This window comes from Lycium ferocissimum, unplaced genomic scaffold, assembly GCF_029784015.1.
Source record: "Lycium ferocissimum isolate CSIRO_LF1 unplaced genomic scaffold, AGI_CSIRO_Lferr_CH_V1 ctg18435, whole genome shotgun sequence".
Taxonomy (NCBI): Eukaryota; Viridiplantae; Streptophyta; class Magnoliopsida; order Solanales; family Solanaceae; genus Lycium; species Lycium ferocissimum.
In genome coordinates, this window is record NW_026717810.1 from 3,385 (window position 1) to 24,984 (window position 21,600).

At 40.9% G+C, this 21,600-nt stretch overlaps 1 protein-coding gene across 1 annotated transcript; it reads left to right on the forward strand.

Moving 5' to 3' along the window:
* The first annotated feature begins 18,209 nt into the window (after positions 1-18,209).
* On the forward strand, positions 18,210-21,317 carry LOC132042847 (uncharacterized). The gene is made up of 6 exons (XM_059433357.1): positions 18,210-18,370; positions 18,430-18,640; positions 18,694-19,508; positions 19,593-19,646; positions 19,934-20,407; positions 20,591-21,317. The coding sequence occupies exons 1-6, from the start codon at positions 18,210-18,212 to the stop codon at positions 21,315-21,317; spliced, it is 2,442 nt and encodes an 813-aa protein (XP_059289340.1).
* Positions 21,318-21,600: the final 283 nt, after the last annotated feature.

Here is a 21,600-nt window from a genome sequence, read left to right on the forward strand (position 1 = left end):
GCATTTCTTTCGTGCCAATTCTTTCGTGCTTTTCTTCGTTTTTGCTTCGTTGTTAATTTCTTGGTTCAAGTCCGTTAGATTGCATTGAGTCATCCGTCTTTCTTAGTCTAACAAGAATCTATTCCGACCAAGAGTAGAATTTGAACCCTTGTGACTAGTCGCATTAACAAGCACACAATCTTTGGCGGAAGCAATTTGTGAGGCAAATTAAAGGTGCGCATACTTGAGCGATTGTGAGTTGATTTTACTAATCTAACGTGTTTGCTTGTGTTGTTGAGTGTCTTAATAGGTACCATGGCTACGGAGAATGAAACACAAGTTCCCACCGGGAACTCACATTAGTTGATGTAATGAGGGCTTTGCAAGCCTTGAACGATAAGGTGGGTAGTATGGATGGTCGGATGGAAAACATGGGTAGTCGAATGGAAAATTTGGGAAGTAGGGTGGAAGCGATTGAAGGAGGTAGTAGGGAGGTTTCATATTCGCCCCGAGTGCAATACCAAGGAGGCACAAGTGGAGCTACTCAAGCACTTCACTTACAATTTCACCGGTACCTTCCATCATCTATATAACCCCACTCCCCAAACACTCCCCAAAACATTCCTCAAAACACAACCATCACTCCTCCAAACAACATTCCCATAGGCCAACGGAACAACCCACCTCCACAAGATCCAATCAAACTCCAAATGATCCACCCCCTAATGATCCACACCTAAATGCACCAATGTCACCCCAAAACCGTCCAAACATCCAACAACCAAATGACGACGAGATAGAAGAAGCTATACTTGAGCACGAGCTATATGGTGACCAAGGATGGAGCCACGAGGACAAGCGCAAGGAGGTTATCGAGGGAGGGGTGGAAGGCATGGTCCTAACCCTCACATGGGTAGGCAAAGAGGGTACCAAGCTCATGAAGGGTACCAAGGTCGAGACCATCGAGGTTATGATGATGATGGAGATTTGAATGGAAACCATGGTTATGGAGGAGGGCGAGACACGAGTCTCAACTCCATCAAGGTTACTCTCCCAATCTTCAAAGGAGGAAGTGACCCCGATGCATTTCTTGATTGGGTGATGCATTGTGATAGGATCTTCTTGACGAATGACATGTCCGAGGTGAAAAAGGCGTCTTATGCCATTGCTCAATTCGAAGGTATGCCTCCACATGGTGGGAAACTCAAGTGAAGGCGAGAAGAATTATTGGTCTTCATCCCACACCTACTGGGATGAATTGAAGGACACCATGCGGCGTAAGTATGTCACCGAACGCTACAAGCAAGAACAACTCAAGAAGGTGTATACTTTAAGGCAAAGCAAAAAGAGTGTGGAAGAATACTATGATGAGTTCCAAATTGTCAAGATGAGAATCGACTTTGACGAGGATGAGCTAAATGCTATGACTCGGTTCCGAGCCGGGTTAAATGGTGAGATTGCCTCACAAATGAGACTCCACAACTATGGGAGCATTGAAGAGACTCTTCAAGCGGCTATTGAAATAGAGGAGGGTCTCAAGGAAGACAAAATCAATAAGTCAAGGGCTATGTGAGTTCTTGGAACAATAACAAAGAACGAGGAGCTTCTTCCTCCAATTGGCAAAAGAATAAGGGTCCCATACAAGAAGCCAAGAAATCCTTTGTGAAGAATACTCAAGTTGAGAAGCAAGTTGACAAACAACCTCCGAAGTTTGCTCCAAAAGAAGGAGGTACGAAAACTCCTATTCAATGCTTTAAATGTCATGGCTTCGGTCATAGAGCGAGTGAATGCCCTAATCGTAGAGCATTTATTTTGAGAGACACTTATAGTGAGGATGAGGAAGAATGTGAGGAAGGAGATGATGAGGTCTATCATGAGAATGAACAACATGATAGTGAAGGGGATGGTGTTGAAGGTGATGATGAGCCTATTGTACCTCTCCTATGTGGTGCGAAGAACAATGATAAGCAAAGCAATGGATGACCCAAGTCAACGGGAAAATCTCTTCCATTCCAAGTGCATCATTAACCAAAACACTAGCATCATGATCATTGATAGTGGGAGTTGTGCCAATGTTGCTAGTACCACCCTTGTTGATTTCTTGAAACTTCCCACCACCCGCCATGAAAACCCTTACAAACTTCAATGGCTCAATGAATGTGGTGAATTGAAGGTGACTAGACAAGCTATCATCAAATTCGCGGTTGGGAAGTATCACGATGAGGTTTTATGTGATGTTGTTCCCATGCAAGCGTGTCATCTTCTACTTGGCCGACCATGGCAATATGATAGGTCCGTCAACCATAATGGGAGAACTAATCGATACACTCTTGTCCACAATGGTGTCAAACATGTCTTGAATCCCATGACCCCCTCCCAAGTGGGTGAGATCTATAACAAAATGAGGGAGTTGAAGGAGAAGGGTCATAGTGCATTGCAAAAGAAGAATGTGGGCGTAGAAGGAGTAGAGGAGAGTAGTTCTCAAGAGGTGAGTGGAAAGAAAGGAGAGCTTAGAGGAAAAACCAAGGTGTCTCTTTTGGCGAATTGTGGGGAAATTAGGGAGGAATTGGGGGAGCGTCAACCGGTGATTCTTCTCGTGCATAGGGACTATGCATTGCACACTAGTGAACTAACCCTTTCTCTTCCTAGTTCTATTTCTTCTCTTTTGCAGGAATTTGATGATGTGTTCCCAACGGAACTCCCAAAGGGGTTACCGCCCTTGAGGGAATTGAACACCAAATTGATTTTATCCCGGGGTCTCAATTGCCAAACAAACCGGCTTATAGAGCCAACCCGGATGACACCAAGGAGCTTCAAAGGCAAATAGATGAACTCCTTGAAAAGGGAGTTGTGCGGGAAAGTATGAGCCCATGTGCCGTGCCCGTGATTTTGGTGCCAAAAAAAGATGGATCATGGCGCATGTGTGTTGATTGTCGTGCCATCAACAAGATAACGGTAAAGTATCGCCATCCCATACCTCGTCTTGATGACATGCTTGATGAGTTGAATGGTTCATGCATATTCTCTAAGATAGATCTTGGAGCGGGTATCATCAAATCCGGATGAATCCCGGAGATGAGTGGAAAACCGCATTCAAGACCAAGTTTGGTCTATATGAATGGTTGGTGATGCCTTTTGGCCTCACTAATGCTCCTAGTACTTTCATGCATTTGATGAATCATGTGATGAAACCTTTTATTGGCAAATTCGTGGTTGTTTACTTTGATGATATTTTGGTGTATAGTCAAACCATGGATGAGCATGTTATTCATTTGAAATGTGTGTTTGAAGTGCTTAGACGAGAACAACTTTATGCCAATGTTGATAAATGTTCCTTTTGTGTGGATGAAGTTGTTTTCTTGGGATTTGTTGTGAGCTCAAAGGGGGTTGAGGTTGATGAATCCAAAATAGAAGCCATAAGAAATTGGCCCACTCCAAAATCCATTGGAGATGTACGAAGCTTTCATGGCTTGGCTAGTTTCTATAGGCGTTTTGTTAAAGGATTTAGTATCATAGCGCTCCTTTGACCGAGGTAATCCGAAAGGACAAACCTTTTTCTTGGGGTACGGAGCAAGCTAATGCCTTTGAAACTTTAAAACAAATGCTTAGTTCCGCACCATTGTTGCAATTACCCGACTTTGACAAAATATTTGAGATTGAATGTGATGCAAGCAAAGTGGGTATTGGCGCCGTTCTAATGCAAGACCAAAAACCCATAGCCTATTTTAGTGAAAAACTCAAGGGCGCGACTTTGAATTATACTACCTATGATCTTGAGTTGTATGCCTTAATTCGTGCTTTGGGAAATTGGCAACACTACTTGTGGCCTAAAGAGTTTGTGATTCGGACCGACCATGAGTCCTTAAAGCATCTTAAGGCCCAAGGTAAGTTGAACAAAAGGCATGCCAAGTGGGTTGAATTCCTTGAATCCTTCCCTTATGTAATCCAATACAAAAGGAAAGGATAACGTAGTGGCGGATGCCTTATCAAGGAAACATGTTTTGATCAATACTTTGTCTTCCAAATTGATGGGTTTTGAGAGCTTGAAGACATTGTATCCGAGGACCCGTCTTTGCACAAATCTTTCTAGAATGCGAAGAATGGGAAAGGGAAAGGTGGCTTAGGGATAGATCTTCTACTCCCTATTCTAAGTTTGATGGTTTCTTGTTCAAGAACAAACGACTATGTGTGCCCATGAGCTCTTGGAGGGAGTTATTTGTGAGGGAGGCACACAATGGGGGATTGATGGGACACTTTGGGATTGACAAGACAATGGGGATTCTTGAGGAGCAATTTTATTGGCCCCGTATGCGGCGGGATGTGGCCCGAATTTGTGGCCAATGCCTTGAATGCCGAAAAGCTAAATCTAGGCTTCAACCCCATGGCTTATATACTCTCCCTCCCCATCCCTCAACAACCTTGGTTTGACATTTCCATGGACTTTGTGATGGGATTGCCTAGGACAAAGAGGGGGAAAGATAGCATCTTTGTTGTTGTTGATCGTTTTTCGAAAATGGCCCATTTCATTGCTTGCCAAAAGGTTGATGATGCTCCCCATATTGCTTCCTTGTTTGTTGAAAATGTGGTTAAATTGCATGGCATTCCCAAGACAATTGTGAGCGATAGGGACCCCAAGTTCCTTAGCCACTTTTGGAAAGAATTGTGGGGTAGGCTTGGTACGAAGTTGTTGTTTTCCACCTCTTGCCACCCACAAACCGATGGCCAAACCGAAGTTGTCAATAGGACTTTAGGTTACATGCTTCGGGCCATGGTAAAAGGGAAGCTAGCCTCTTGGGAAGACCAATTGCCTTTAGTAGAATTTGCATATAATAGAGTCATTCATAGCACTATTGGCATGTCACCCTTTGAGGTGTTGTATGGTTTTAACCCCCTAACCCCCTTGGATCTAACACCTTTGTCTCAAGATGTGGTATTGAGTTTAGATGGTAATAGAGAGCCGAAGCTATGAAGAAGATCCATGAAAAGGCAAGGCTCCAACTTGAAAAGAAGAATCAAAAGGTAGCGAAACGGGCGAACCAAGGGAGAAAAGGGTGGTCCTTGAACCGGGTGATTGGGTGTGGGTGCACTTCCGAAAAGAAAGATTTCCAAACAAGAGGAAGACAAAGTTGATGCCGCGTGGGGATGGTCCCTTCGAAGTCCTTGAGAGGCTTAATGATAATGCCTACAAGATTGATCTCCCTCCGGAATATCAAGTTCACAACACTTTCAACATTTGTGACCTATCTCCCATGGAAATGGAAAGTGATGAGCCATCAAATTTGAGGACAAATTCTCTTCAAGATGGGGAGAATGATGCAAGCCCACGTGCCTCAAGGCCATTTACAAGGAGCCAAGCCGGGAACTACAACACTTGCAAAGCCTATTCATGAAGCGGGAGGCTCTTGAGTATACTTTTGATGAGCACTTTGGATCCCAAGTCCATTTGTTGATGAAGATTGCTTGGGGAGAAGAAGAGGAAATGGGAAGTCACCACAATGGCTAAGAGACGAAGAGTTGGCTATTCTTGCAAAGGAGATTTCAAGATTTTGAAGAAAGAAGAATAGCCAAACAAGGCCCTTGTCTCATTAAGGGTGTTTATGTCATTTTGCTTTCTTTTATTTCTAGCATAGTATAAATAGTTCTCTTCTTCTTCATGGAAGACTTAGACTATTTTGAATATTGATATTTTGAGATTGTAAACACTTTGAGTGTAAGAGCTTGTTGAGCCTTTGATTGAATACTTGTTGAGAGGATTGGTTATTTGGGATTCCAAATCCCTCTTGGTCATCCTAAGAGTTTGGTGTTTCTTTTGTTCTTAATTTAGAGGTCTTAGTTTTCTATAACTTTGGTTGCTAAATTAGGTCTTAAGTTGTGTCAAATTATCTATCCTTTTCTTTTCTTGCATTTTAATTCTATTTTCGTTTTTAGTATTGTATCAAGAATGAACCAGGAGAAGGAAAGACTATGACTAAGATTGAATATACTTTATGCAAGTGGTACAAGAATAGTCATGCAACCTACGAATATTTGTATGCTAAGAATGAGACCAAGTGAGTACTTGATAAGAAGAGTAAGGATTTAGTAATAACAATGCAGTTGTGATATTTTAGGTACATCAAGGAAAGATGATGGTTTAAGCTAAATTACCGAGATAGAATTAATACTGAGGGCAAATAGGACATGGCCATGGTTGAGCCGAAGATTCATCCCGATACCGATTGTAAGATACGAGAGGAGAATGCAAGGTAAAGCATGAAGACTAGTGAAACGACGCTAAGGTATTTCTTGGGCTAATTCGAGCACCTTCGCATATTCTTGTAAAAATTGCAACATAATATGTGACAGGAAAGCTAAGAGCAAAATCTGAGTAAAGAGGCAATAGAAGAGTTTGAATTAAAGATAAAGAAACGACACGAGAGTGTCACAAATTGGGTTAGGGGAAATTATGAAATGGCTTAAGCGAGATGATCAGAACGGGTCGGTTAATAGAAGACGGTGAACTTATAGGTCAAATCAAAATTCTTTTAGAATTATACCAGTTGACGATAGTCAGAGCACAGAGCGGCTATGTAAAGTTACTATATGAGGAAATTCCAGCGCTACTTGATAGCCAACTCTAAAGATTGAGATTAAGAGCTAAAAAGTAGAGTGACAGTTAAAGTCTTTTAAAGAAGTCGAGAAGTGATACATGAGGCTGAAGATTCCAGAATATGGACTGGAATAGTAGAACAATGTAAGGTTATCAGGAAAGTATCTCTTGAAAGGATATTCTACGAGGAATTAAGAAGTATTGCAACCGAGAATCATTGCTAAGGAAGAAACTCGTTTCCAACTATTCAAAGGGAATGTTATAGATAGCGCATATCAGAGGATCAAAATGGTGACCCCAAAAAGGAGGTACCTTTGTGGACTATACGGTCTAAGTAAAGAGTGGGAGTAGAAGAGGAAAACAGGAGGAACCAATATGAAATGGTAAACCTACCAAATGGAAAGACAGTTCCTATTCCACAGTGTTACAGGAAAGATAAACCCAAATTAAGAAAAACTCGACTTAAGCTCCAAGTGTAGGTGGATATAGTAAATTGCAGGCAATTATGGAAGTAGCTAAGTTATGACCACTTTTCTTTAGAAATTCAATACCAACTGATGTTAGGAGGACAATGGTTTTAAGTTAAGCAAGGAGAGACACGGCATGATAGAAGAGTAATTGATTCATCATGAGGCCACCATAACCGGTATACTTATATAGGACTAGTTTAACATTCGAGGACGAATGTTCTAAAGGGGGGAAGGATGTTACATCCCGTATTTTCGTACGTCGGAAAGCGTGCGAGTTAAATGATATTAGTAATGGACATGAGGTTATCCCCCAAGCTTATAGGTGGTTAAAGTGATGGTACACATGTACCGTAAGGATTTGAAGTTAAACCAATCTAAGAAAATAAGTTCGTCGAGGTTCGAAATTTATTTGAATGGAATACGGTTAAGTTATAATATCCCGTATTTTTGGACTAGAAAATTTAATCGTCAATATGAGCAAAATTACCGAGCCGGAGAATTCGATAATATTCAAGGATGAAAATCAAGAGCTCGGTGTATACAAGGAATGAAGTCCCAAAATTATTTAAGACGAAAAAGTGTGACGACGATGATTGAAAATAATATTTTATGTGTAGCAAATGAGGCCATGGACTATGGTATATCACATGATTATAATAATGAGTATATGAAGTGTGTTAGAAGTGATCAATATTGAGTGAACTGAGATCAAGAAATTAATTATGTGGGTAATTAATTAAATACCGGGATCATTGGATAACTATTAGGTGGATATGGTCCACGTGCATTACCAATAAATGGGCAGCAAATATATTAGATATAGGCCATAGTGTTATTGTGGCAAAAATTAGTGATAAGTCATAAGGGAAGTTGGGCCATGAGGGGACACGTGTCAAGGCAGCAACATAATTTTACCTCACTTTCTTTGACCATTTCACAATAGAGAATGAAAGCAGCAACGTCAATTTATCATTGTGAGCACTAACATTTTTGTTTCTTAACAAAACAGCAACATGATTTTACATATGGAGTGCTCTATTGTTTTATCAATACGTGGAAGTCTATTTCAAGGAAGCGGATCAATTTTTTTTTCCTTTCTTTCCAAGCTTAACCAAGAACGTGTATGAAAACAAATATGGTTATTATACGGGTATAGCTGCAAGATGAATTTAAATATTTATAGGCAGCAACGTGATCATGAAATTCAGGAGATCAAAGTATAATTTTCGTCAGGAACAACATATGGTTTGGCGCACTGCTCTGATCTCGTTATTCCATTTTGTCGTGTTGTTGGACCCGGACTTTCTTCAAAGTGAAGTAAAGTGGAAAAAGAGTACTTCTTGGCATATAAGGTAAGAAATCCTCTCTCCTAGATGTATTTGAATTATCAAGTCGTATCTACGTTGCTAGATGAGAGAATTACAAAAACTATATCGGAAATCGGATAAATTGTTATTGTTACCGTGTGGGCTGTTTTGGAAGTGATTTAAGAATGGATTTAATTCTAGTTTGATATGAAATTGTTGGTATTGTTGTTGTTGGTATTTTGATTGATGTTTTGGCTGAATTGGAATCTCGAGGATTATTAAGTTTTCAGGGGAAATGCTGCCCGAATTTTGTTAAGTAACGTGCATAGCTTAGGCTTTGGATTTTGAGCGCGCCATAGTTAATACTTGATATCAATAATGTTGTTGTAGATTGGGAAACCAGGGATCTGATTTATGGTTAGCTTGGAGCGGATAAGGTATGTAAAGCTACCCCTTCTTTCTTTTGGCATGTCTTAGACGTAAGTGATGTACGATATGAGCTTTGGGGTAATTCTATTCACAAGTTCCGAGCATGATTATGATTCTTATTCACTCCTTGATGTTAGAACTCTTAGAGTAGTCGAGCAACTTCCCTCGAGCTTTCTATATGATCGGATAGTAAATGATACATAAAAGTTCCTATTCTTGAAAGACTCTATAATGACCAATGACCTTAAATTTCATAAGCTGCCTCGTATTAATTTGGTACATGCCTATGATTCCTGAGGCTCTATTTGGTATGGTCCATGGTGACATTCAAAGGGTACTTAATATGATTATCACCTTTAATACTCAAATGCGAGTCTATTCTTCTTATTCTACTGAGTCTCAGATGATGATTTAATTTGCATATGGTTGCTCACTACTCTGCTCGTGCATACTGTTATTACATCTTTCACCGAGTCCCGGGCCGGGTATGTTTTCGTGCACAGTTTCACTGCATTGTTTACCGAGTCCCTCACTAGAGGGCCGGGTACGGTATATATATATATATATATGATATGATGATGTGATGATGGCGTCGAGCCCCATGATGGGCCGAGTATGATGTGCATGTATATGATAGATTCACCGAGTCCATAATGGGCCGGATATGATATATGATATAGTCATGCATGATTTTATTTCATAAGGCACAGGTACAGTGATTCCTTGATTATCATACTTGTCTCCTGAAATCTCTACTTCAGTTATGATTTTCCTTAATGTATTTCATGCTTTATATACTCAGTACATATTTCGTACTGACCCCCTTTCTTCAGGGGGCTACGTTTCATGCCCGCAAGTACAGATACTCGATTTGGTAATCCTCAGCTTAGGACTTCTACTCAGCTGTCTTGGAGTGCTCTGTTGTTCCGGAGCCTAGACCTTTGGCACAGATCTTCTGATACATGTATATGTTTATTCAGGGGTACGGCGGGGCCCTGTCCCGTCATATGTCACGGTTGATACTCTTAGAGGTCTGTAGACATATGTGTGGGTTGTATATAGATGTTGTTCAGTTGTGTCTATATGACTTATTTGGGACGTTCCCGTACGTAGTGGCGGCCTTGTCGGCTTGCGTATATATACATTTTGGGATGTTGTATGTAGTGGCAGCCTTGTCGGCTTGCGTATATGTTTGGGGATGTTCCCGTACATTGTGGCAGCCTTGTCGGCTCGTGTATTATGATATCTTTTGATTGGTTGTGACTCCTCAGGAGACAGGTTACCTTGACATATGTGTGTGACGTTCTGAGATAACGTCATGTTTTCACAAAGCTTCCATATTATGTTTAGTTCAGTTTGATTATGTTTAACATATATGTATACGAGTGTCCAGCTCGGGCACTAGTCACGGCCTACGGGATTAGGTCGTGACAGCACATGTAGCCAATTTGCAGAAATGCCCCTATTTGCATGTTTGGCCACCTTGCACATTTGGCCCCCTTTCTAGTAGCTTCTTCTTCAAGCCTCGCCCAAGCCACCTCCCACACATCATAGGCCTCATTGTGGGGCTTGTATGGGCCTCCAAAGGCCTTCAACGCCATCCTTATCATCCATGCCGCTTGTCTGCTTGAAGTTCCATATCTTGGCCTTGGATGTAAGTCTTTAAATGAGGTGTGCCAAGTAGGATCGTATCATCCTCCCCTTCTTCAAAAGGATTCGTCCTCGAATCTGAACCTAGCAAAATCCAAAGGAAGACATACGAAAACATACTCCTCAAGGATTGAGGGTTAGCACACAAAGTAATAACCACACATACATGCCAAAGATGGACAAATTTGTGGTACAACCACACATCAATAGCAATCATGACTATCAAGTACACACATGAGGTATCAAGAAGTTGATTCCTCCAAGGTTCATGACATGAGGATAGAGTAATAATACCAATGGATGCAAAATACGAAGCATGTAATACTACATTGGTTCTATTTGACAAGAAGCACCATGGGAACTCATTTTCCAAATAAGGTGTTCCTAAATCCAACAAGGTAACACCCGGGTCAAATGGGAAGTATGGCATCCCACAAGTACCTTCCTCAACATAAGATGCACCCCCAACACAAATAAGAGCATCATCATATGCAAACAAGTAATAAAGATAGGTTTCACTTATGATAACTTCCTCATCCATGTCATTCTCCAATGTAGCTTCACTATTAGGTTCAAGAATAAGATCATTTAATAGGCTATTATGAAGTTGAACATGAACGAAAGAATTTGCAATTTCTAGACAATAATCACCTTCCTTTGTAACACTTTCCTTCCCCACAAATGGATCACAATCCTTCAAAGGAGGATCTCCATCATGGGAAAGAGTGTCATCACTCCATAGTGGGTTACATATCACATTATAGCCTCCAAAAGAGACCAAATGCTCAACATTACCAAACATCCCACTAGGTTCATCATTCCCAATAGTCATGTCAATATCAAATAACGCATTATCTATAAAGAGAGAAGGATCAATTAACATTGAAATATCAAAGCATGCAATTCCACTCTCATAAAGACAACGGTCACTTTCCACAATACTTTCATGCACACAACTAGGTAAATGATCAATTGTACCAATATCATCACTAAATTGAGGGTCATTAAGCACATCACAAGGTTCCTCAAATAGTGAATTTTCATAGCAAACAAATTGATCAACACAAGCAACCACACTACTAGTTGGACGCAAATTGATCTTGCTAGAAAAATCAATTCGGTCATCGCTAGGATCAACTAGTGGGTGTCCTAACATCTCACATGACAATGTACTAGCATGCAAACCAAGAGGATCAACACTAGGTGGACACAACTTGAACTCAAGAGAAGAGCCAAGATAGTCATCAATAGGATCAACTAGTGTTGGACCATCCATTTCAACTACATTGTCAATCGTCATTATAGCACTAGGTACATCACAAGGCAAAGATACATTAAGCTCATTTAGGGAAAAGCTATCATTTGTACTCATTTCAACAACATGTTCATTCACATCATTTAGAGAGTTAAGATTAGCTATTGTACCTTGAAGTTCGCATTCATCTCCTTTGCCTCGGGTGTCATCTTTGGAGCTCACTTGCCCCTTCGGCAAGCTCTCAACTACCTCAAAATCCTTCAAAGGTTGAGGGTCATCATTAGGTTTGCTTCGGAGAATACTTGCACTATCATTAAGACCCTTTGGCGAAGAAAGAAATATCACAAGGGTTAGATAAAAGTTGTGACAATTCCCTCACATCACTCCTCACATCCTCTCCTTTTTCCTCTCTAGAGTTGTCACTTTTCACTCCCTTACTCCTCTCAATCTTTTCTCTCACAATTTGTTGGGCCTTGAGTACTTGTTTTTTCATTTGGAGAGCCTAGCTCCATCATTTCCTCAAGGTTTTCTTCTGCCCCTTTTATGTGATCTCCTATGCACTTGAAGTCTTCTCTTATCTCCCCGAACCCACCACTTGTTTTTGTTTCTTCTTTGGGTTCATTCCTTTCTTGAGGCCCCTCATTCCTCCTACTTCCTTCACTTATCGTCACTCCTCCCCTACCTTTCATAACATAACCATATTGGGAACTTTGTGCCTCCGGATTAGGGTAAGAATTATATGCCCTTGTGTTTCTTGAAGGAGGACATGTATACTCTCTTCTCCTTCTAGGCGGATTCCTAGTCGGCCCAATCCATACACCTGTACCTTTTTGCTTGGAATAGGAAGTGTCACAAGTCGATGTGCGTGAATATCTACTAGAAGATTCCTCACAAGAATTATATGCAATCCCATTATCTTCACAAGCATACTCACCACAAAGTGCATAGTCAATAGGCTCATCATCACCACATGCTTCCCATTCTTGCAAATTCTCACCAAGTGGTTCATATCGAAAGTGTGAGGAAGGAGCATACCTCAATTCATCCCCATGTCCATGGTGTGTAGGATGAGACTCTTCATGCTCGTATCCACCATAGGACTCTTCATCATACCCATCTACTCCTTCTTCTTCATAAGCTTCATGAGGTGTTGCCTCACAATTGCCCTTGGAGTAGTATTCTTCACCCTCGTACTAGTTATGATCATATCGACCATGTTCCTCATACGACTCATGAGCACCATCACCATCATATTCATTGTAAGAATAGTGATGCTCATATCCCATGTTATCTCCCTCATAGCCCCCATATCCATCATAGTCATACCCTCTATTGCTAGAGGCATAACCTTCAAAATTATCTCCACAAGACTCGGAAGATATGGATGACATCCTTATATCTCCTTCTCCTTATGTCTCCTCTTCGTGTACCTACAAAACGAGCAAACAAGATTAGTAGCAAAGGTTCCTCACGTCACTCGTATTTGCACTCAAGCTTATCTCTTAACCTAAGCTTCTTCCAAAGTTGGTCAAGACCCCTTTTAATCCAAATCAATTCACAAGATTGCTAAACTTTGTGGAGGAATAGATTCTTGTTAATCGAAAGACGGATGACTCGATAAAGCAAAAGGACTTGAGCCAAGAAGATTCAACGATATCAAAACGAGAAAAGCTTGAAAAGAATTGGCATGAATGAAAGACGGACTCAATAACTAGCATACACAAGTAGGAAAAGTACTAAATGCACACTAGTTGAAGAATACAAGAAACAAAATGCTAAAATCGGGAACGAAATAAAATTTCTGGCCCGGGTAGGTGATAACTTGAAAACACGGCCGTGAAGCCCCAATTGATCTAAGGTATCAATTTGAAACAACTAAAAATTTTAAGTTTCTATACTTTTTTTTTTTTTTTTTTTTTTTTGCTCCCTACTAAAGGATTAGGGACGCAATCCCAAGAAAATTTTTGGAATTGAAAAGAATTAAGAACGAATCACCTGATCGAGATTGTTGAAATTGGAATTACACGACCAAGTGGTGGTGTTTCACGGTTGGTATAAGTTTTCACAGGCCGTATAAGCATTTCACGATCGACAAATGACTTTGCACGAACTCAAGATCCTCTTTCACGAACCACCTTCCTTGGACTTTCACGGTCCGTAAAATATAATATGGCTCGTATAAGTGGTCGTGTATCAAGACCAACTTGAGGCAGAATGTTGGTTCTTGGGTCCAAGTTTCATGGACTGGGCTTCTCAACTTTCACGGACCGTATAATAAAATATGGTCCGTATTTTAAGTTCAGCTTGAAGCAGAAACTCCAACTTCCAGCTCGCCTTCCACGGACCCAAACTTGAGTTTCACGGACCGTATAATATTACATGGTCCATGGAACTCGTCCATATAACACGATGTCAGAAAAACTTCAGTTGGCTCGGGATTTGTTCAATATTCTTCAATTTTGTTGACCTAATGAGACCCAAACAACCTTGTATTTACCCTTTTTGGCTAGAAAAAAACTTTTCAACTTTTGACTTGGATTCCTTAGATCTAACTTTCCTTTTTTATCTTCTTCTTCACCAAGAACAAAGATGAACAATGAAGAACACTCAAAAACCCAATGTGGTCCAAATCAACTCATTTTTGCCCCAATTTTTAGATCAAAGCTCCTTATCACTTAGACAACAAAGCCCAATATGAACCAAAGCTCAATTTCACCAAAATCAACTAAACCCACTTTGAGTGAGCTTTGATGAACCTCTAATGGTGGAAACTTCAATTCTTACCCAAATGGCTTCAAATTTCGTTTCTAGATGTTTTCCACCACAGCAAACTCAAATCTATCTTCAAAAACACTCAAATAAAAAAAACAAAAATGATTTTCGATTTTTTATTTTTATTTTTTTGGGATTTTCAAATTTTGAGCCTAGGATTAGAAATTGTAGGAACAATCTCTTAGCCTATGCTCTGATACCGAATTATATGAATCGATTTGGGGATAAAACCAAATCAATTCAAGATGCGGAATTTAAAGATATGAAAAAAAGGGATAAGAAAAAGAGGATAAATACTTGACCCGAATGGGGGGAATCCTATAGATAAATCTAGGTATATGAAACCTAAATCCCTCTAATTTGAATTCAACAACCCAAAAGAACCAAAGCAATATGAATTCAAGGCAAGATATTCGGATGAAATCCACAAACGAACAATCTTCATGAAATCATTGGAAATAAACGGTTCAAAGACCAACAATGGAATCCACCATTAAATCTACTAAACTAAGCTAAACCCTAGCTAAACAAACTATGTTAATCCTATCATCACTCAAATATTCATCATCCAAAATCTAAGTAATGAAATGAAAGACAAGTTATATATACAAGCTAAGTAAAGAAGACTAATAGGCAATTACAATGTTACCCTTAATGAAGTAAGGGCCTTGTTTGGCTAGTCTTCTTAGTGTAGTCTTCAATTCAAGAATTGGCCTTCAATGGACAAACACGCCCCTCCTTGCATACATGGCCCTCTAATCAACCTTGCATGCATGGTCTTCTTGCAAGCATAACCTTCTTTGCACAAATAGCCAATTCCCGACCTTGTCCAAGTTTGCACATGTAGCCAATTTGCAGAAATGCCCCTATTTGCACGTTTGGCCACTTTGCGCATTTGGCCCCCTTTCTAGTAGCTTCTTCTTCAAGCCTCGCCCAAGCCACCTCCCATACATCATAGGCCTCATTGTGGGGGCTTGTATAGGCCTCCAAAGGCCTTCAACGCCATCCTTATCATCCATGCCGCTTGTTGAGCTTGAAGTTCCATATCTTAGCCTTGGATGTAAGTCTTGAAATGAGGTGTGACAAGTAGGATCGTATGATCTGGTACAACTTTGCGGGGGTCTATCTTTGTGTGTATAAGGAGTTATGAGGCCCATAACATATCAAAAAATTCAAGTTCGGAGAGTCTACTTTCCAAATCAACAAGCCGTTCGTGAATCCGAGCCCTGTAGAAAGAATTATGGGCGTTTCAAAAACATGCTGCAAGCAACTCCGAATTTTCTAAGTGTTGGCCAAAGAACTTCTCAAATTTTTATAAGTGTTTGGCCAAGGTTTTTTCACTTCTTCTTCTCATTTCTTTGATTCTCCTAGTTAATTAACAACTAGGAGACATAAGGAGAAGGAGCTTTGGTTATGTCTCCTAGTTTGGTCATTTCTTTGATTTTGAAAGTGGGTTTGGTTGATTTTGGTGAAATTGAGCTTTGGTTCATATTGGGCTTTGTTGTCTAAGTGATAAGGAGCTTATATCTAGAAATTGGGGGGAAAACGAGTTGATTTGGACCACATTGGGTTTTTAAGTGTTCTTCATTGTTCATCTTTGTTCTTGGTGAAGAAGAAGATAAAAGGAAAGTTAGATCCAAGAAATCCAAGTCAAAAATTGAAAAGTTGTTTTTCTACCCAAAAAAGGGAATTACTAGGTTGAGTGGGTCCCAAGAAACGTCATCGGATCCAAGAAATTCAATCCAAATTTCGAGACAATCGAGTTCAACACGAAATCACCGAAAGCCGAGAATATTGTAAATTACGGCCGTAAATCACTTTACGGACGTAACCGGGTCGTAAACTTCGATACGGCGATAAGGAGCTCGTTGGAATTTGGAACCTTATTAAATACGGCCGTAAAGCATAATACGGACCGTAAATCACAATACGCCCGTATCTCGTAGGTCGTAAAAGGCAAAGGTGATTACATTTTTGGGATCACTAAATACGGCCACGAAGGACGAACCGTAAACCACAATACGGCCCGTATCTCGTGGGTCGTAAAGGAGCCGACTTGTACATTCTGTTTTGGGCATCACTAAATACGGACATGAAGGACGGTCGTAAACTAAAATACGGACCGTATTTTATCAAGTTCAATCCGTAAACTTCTAAAGTGCGGCTCGGTCAACTTATTTCTAAGGTGCAAATCTTGTCTTAATTCATTTCAATTCCAAAATTTTCTTGGGATTGCTTGTTGATTTTGTGTCCTAATCCTTTGGTAGGGAGCAAAAAAAAAAAAAAAAAAAAAAAAAAGTATAGAATTTAAAAAAATTTCATTATTTCAAATTGATACCTTACATCAATTGGGGCTTCACGGTCGTGTTTTCAATTATCACCTACCCGGGTCCGAAATTTTATTTATTTTCCGATTTTAGCATTCCAATTTCTTGTGTCTCTCAACTAGTAACCATTTAGTAGTTGCTCCTACTTGTGTTTACTAGTTCTTGTGTCCGCATTTCTTTCGTGCTAATTTCTTTCAAGCTCTTCTTCGTTTTATTTCGTCGAAACTTTATTGGCTCTCGTCCGTTTTGCTTTTGAGTCGTCCGTCATTCATCTAAACAAGAATCCATTCTACCACAAAGGATAAGCAACGTGTGAATTTGATTGGGCGAGCGATTCATCAACAACTTCGAAGGAGCACGGAGTGTGGTAAGGTTGAGAGTTCAATACGAGTGACGTGAGGCTTTTATTACTAATCTTGTTTGCTAGTTTTGCAGGTCATCATGTCCAACCAAGGTGATAGAACGCAAGAGGTAGTAGATATGTCATCCATAGCAAGTTCATTGGCTATGATCATGAATCAAATCTCGGGCATGCAAACGGGTATGGAAGAGATGAGAGGAGAAATGAATGGGAAGTTGAAGGCTATGGATGAACGGATGGTGAGTATTGAGAAAGTTCAAATGGAGGGTTCGAGTAGAATGGGCACTCCCCGTTCTAGGAATGAAGGTGATGGGGATAAAACACAAGATACCACTCCAACCATTACTCCGGGACAAGCCCATGCCTTGTGCAATCCCAACACCACAACCACCTCCACCCAAAGAGCTCCACTACCCCAAACAACCAACCTTCCATCCCAAAACTCCACTTTCCAAAACACCAATCGATAAACCTATCCCCACGTTTACCAACACAACCCAAACGAGGCAATCCCTCAAGTACCTTTACAACAAACACCCCAAGCTCCACCCCAAAACCGAACACATGATCCCTTTCCTAACCAAAACCAATAATACCAACGCCACTACCAATACCCCAGGAATGAAGAGGAGTATGATGACTATCCACAAGGAAGGTAGTGGGATGATAGCCGCGAGGAGGGAGGCGTGGAGGAATGAATAACGGGGGAGGGGAGGAAGAGGAGGTTTTGAGAGGTTTCGGGCCATGACCCTAGATTCCAAGGTCATGTAGACTTAGGGAGGGCCCGAGGTTATGAGGACAGGGAAGATGGCAAGATAATGAGCGAAATTTGAACACCATCAAGGTGAACCTTCCTACGTTCAAGGAGGAAGCAATCGGAAGAATTCCTTGAATGGAAATTGCAAAGTGAGCGCATCTTCCTCACAAACAATGTGTCCGAGGCATTGAAGGCAAAGTATGCCCTCACTCAATTTGAGGGGTACGCTTCTACTTGGTGGGAATCCAAGAAGTTACAAAGAGCTCAACAACACATCTATGATCTCCCAACTTGGAACGACTTGATTGAGCTCATGGAGACAAGGTGGCTTCCATCCACATACCACCAAGATGCACTCAAAAGGTTGTACATGTTGAAGCAAGGGTTAAAAAGCGTGGAAGCGTACTTTGATGAGTTTGAGGACTTGCGGATGAAGTCCAAGATAGAAGAGCATGAAGAGTACACTATTATAAGGTTTGTAGCCAACTTGAATCGAGACATCTCTAAACCAATGAGGCTCAAAACTATAATAGTCTTGAAGAGGCATTCCATGACGCATCCAAGGTTGAGGCGGATCTAAAAGAAGAGAGGTCTTATAAAGACAAAAGCAAATCGTCTTCAACTTGGAACAAAGGCAAAGAAAAGTGGAAAACTTCCACTTGGGATAAGCCCAAGAGCAACACTCAAGCACCTCAAGCCAAATTCGATTACAAAGCCAAAGGTGATGACAAGGCTAAAAAGGAGGTAACAATTCTAACACCAACTATAATCGACCTTCTACCATCCAATGTTTTAAGTGCCAAGGGAGAGGGCACATTGCTAGTGAGTGTCCCAACCGGAGGACTATCACCATAGTGAGGGATGGGTATCGAACCGATGATGAACATGAGGGCGGGGATGGTTGTGAAGAAGAGGGAGAAAGAAGTGAGTGTGAGGGTGATTCCGATGAAGAGGTTGAGATAAGGTATGAAGAAGCCTTGAATCATGCTATTGTGGCTAGAAGAGCCATGGGGGCTCTAGCTAGGGAAGAGAGCGACCAAAGGGAGAACTTATTTCATGCACGATGCAAAATTGTGGATAAGGTGTGCTCCTTAATCATTGATGGTGGAAGTTGTACGAATGCCGTTAGCCAATTCTTAGTTGAAAGTATGAAATTCCCCACCCGCAAGCACACTAATCCCTACAAACTCCAATGGTTTAATGAATGTGGCGAAATGAGGGTCAACAAGCAAGCCATTATCAAATTTAGAATTGGCAAGTATCAAGATGAGATTTTGTGTGATGTGGTACCCATGCAAGCTTGCCACCTATTGCTTGGAAGACCTTGGCAATTTGATGTTGATGCCCAACATAGTGGGAGAACTAACAAGTACTCATTTGTGGTCAAGGGGAAGAAGTACATTCTTAACCCACTAACCCCTTACCAAGTGAGTGAGGATTATCGAGTGATGAGAGAGCTTCGGGAGAAGTATCAAAGGGAAGAAAAGGAGAAGGGTGAGAAGGAGACGTTGTTGGTCATAAGTGGAGAGGGGACATCTCTAAATGGTTCCAAGAAATGTTTGTTGGCCAAACCAAGTAATTGCTTAAAGGGGTTGACGAGAGACACTTCATGGTGTGTCTTGTCAACAAAGATCTTCTTCTAAATGCTAACCAAGCTACTAGCACTTTGCCTAGTAGTATGTCTTCTCTTTTGCAGGAATATGAAGCCTTGTTTCCGGAGGAAATGCCCGATGGCTTACCTCCTTGAGAGGTATTGAGCACCAAATTGACTTTGTACGGGTTCCCAATTCCTAACAAACCGGCTTATAGGAGCAATCCGGAAGAAACAAAAGAATTGCAAAGGCAAGTGGATGAACTCTTAAAAAGGGGCTAGTGAAGGAGAGTCTTAGTCCGTGTGCCGTTCGGTGATTCTTGTTCCAAAGAAAGATGGCACTTGGAGAATGTGCATTGATTGTAGAGCCGTCAATAAAATCACGGTAAAGTATCGCCATCCCATTCCTAGGCTTGATGATATGTTGGATGAGCTTTGTGGCTCAGTGTGTTTTCGAAGATTGATCTTAGAAGTGGCTATCACCAAATTCGAATGAGCCCCGGTGATGAGTGGAAAACGGCCTTCAAAACCAATTTTGGCCTCTATGAGTGGCTTGTCATGCCATTCGGACTAACCAATGCACCTAGCACGTTTATGAGGTTGATGAACCATGTCTTGAAACACTTTATCAACAAGTTTGTGGTTGTTTATTTTGATGACATCCTAGTGTATAGCAAATCAATTGAGGAGCATGTAGGCCATTTGAGGCAAGTGTTTGATGTCTTGTTGCGTGAGAGGTTGTTTGCTAACATCAAGAAATGTGCCTTTTGTGTTGATAAAGTGGTGTTCTTGGGTTTTGTGGTGAGTGCAAATGGTGTGGAGGTTGATGAAGAAAAAGTGGAATCTATTAGAACTTGGCCAACTCCTAAAAATGCAACCGATGTGAGGAGTTTCCATGGGTTGGCAAGTTTCTATAGGAGGTTTGTAAAGGGGTTAGTACAATTGCCTCTCCCTTAACCGAATTGATCAAGAAAGATGTTCCTTTTGTTTGGGGAGATGAGCAAGAGAAAGCGTTTCAAGAATTGAAATCCATGTTGAGCTCGTCACCATTGTTACAATTACCCAATTTTGAGAAAACTTTTGAAGTTGAGTGTGATGCTTAGGGTTGGCATAGGTGGAGTGTTGATGCAAGAAGGCAAGCCATTGGCTTACTTTAGTGAAAAGCTAAAAGGGGCGTCATTGAACTACTCTACTTATGACGAGTTGTATGCACTTGTAAGGGTCTTGACCCATTGGCAACATTATTTGTGGCATAAGGAGTTTGTGATACGATCGGATCACGAATCCTTGAAACATTTGAAGAGCCAATCCAAGCTCAACAAGAGACATGCGAAATGGGTAGAATTGATTGAAGCTTTCCCTTATGTGATCCATTACAAAAAGGGGAAGGACAATGTGGTGGCGGATGCATTATCTAGAAGGTATGTCTTGCTAAACACTATGACTTCTAGAATGATGGGATTTGAGAGCCTTAAGGGATTCTATTCTCAAGATCCCGACTTTAAGGCGATTTGTGAGGAGTTGACCCAAGGGAGGAGGGTTGATAGGTTCCAACTTGTTGAGGGGTTCCTATTCGAGGATGGTAGAGTTTGTGTCCCAATGAGTTCATGGAGAGAGTTGTTCATCAAGGAAGCACATAGTGGTGGAATGATGGGCCATTTTGGAGTGGCCAAGACACTTGACATTTTGGGAGAGCAATTCTATTGGCCCAAGATGCGACATGATGTTGAAAAGTTATGTGGTCAATGTTTGAAATGCAAGCAAGCCAAGTCTAAAACTCGGCCCCAAGGTATGTATACTCCCCTTCCTACTCTAATGGTCCTTGGATAGACATTTCATGGATTTTGTGTTGGGTCTTCCAAGAACCAAAAGGGGTCATGATAGCATTTTTGTTGTGGTAGATAGGTTCTCAAAAATGTCTCATTTTATACCATGCCATAAATGTGATGATGCATCTCATGTAGCATCCTTGTTTTTGAATCATGTCCTTAAGTTACATGGAGTTCACTATTGTTAGTGATAGGGATTCCAAGTTTCTTAGTTACTTTTGGAAGAGTCTTTGGGGTACACTTGGCACCAAGCTCATGTTTTATACTTCTTGCCACCCTCAAAC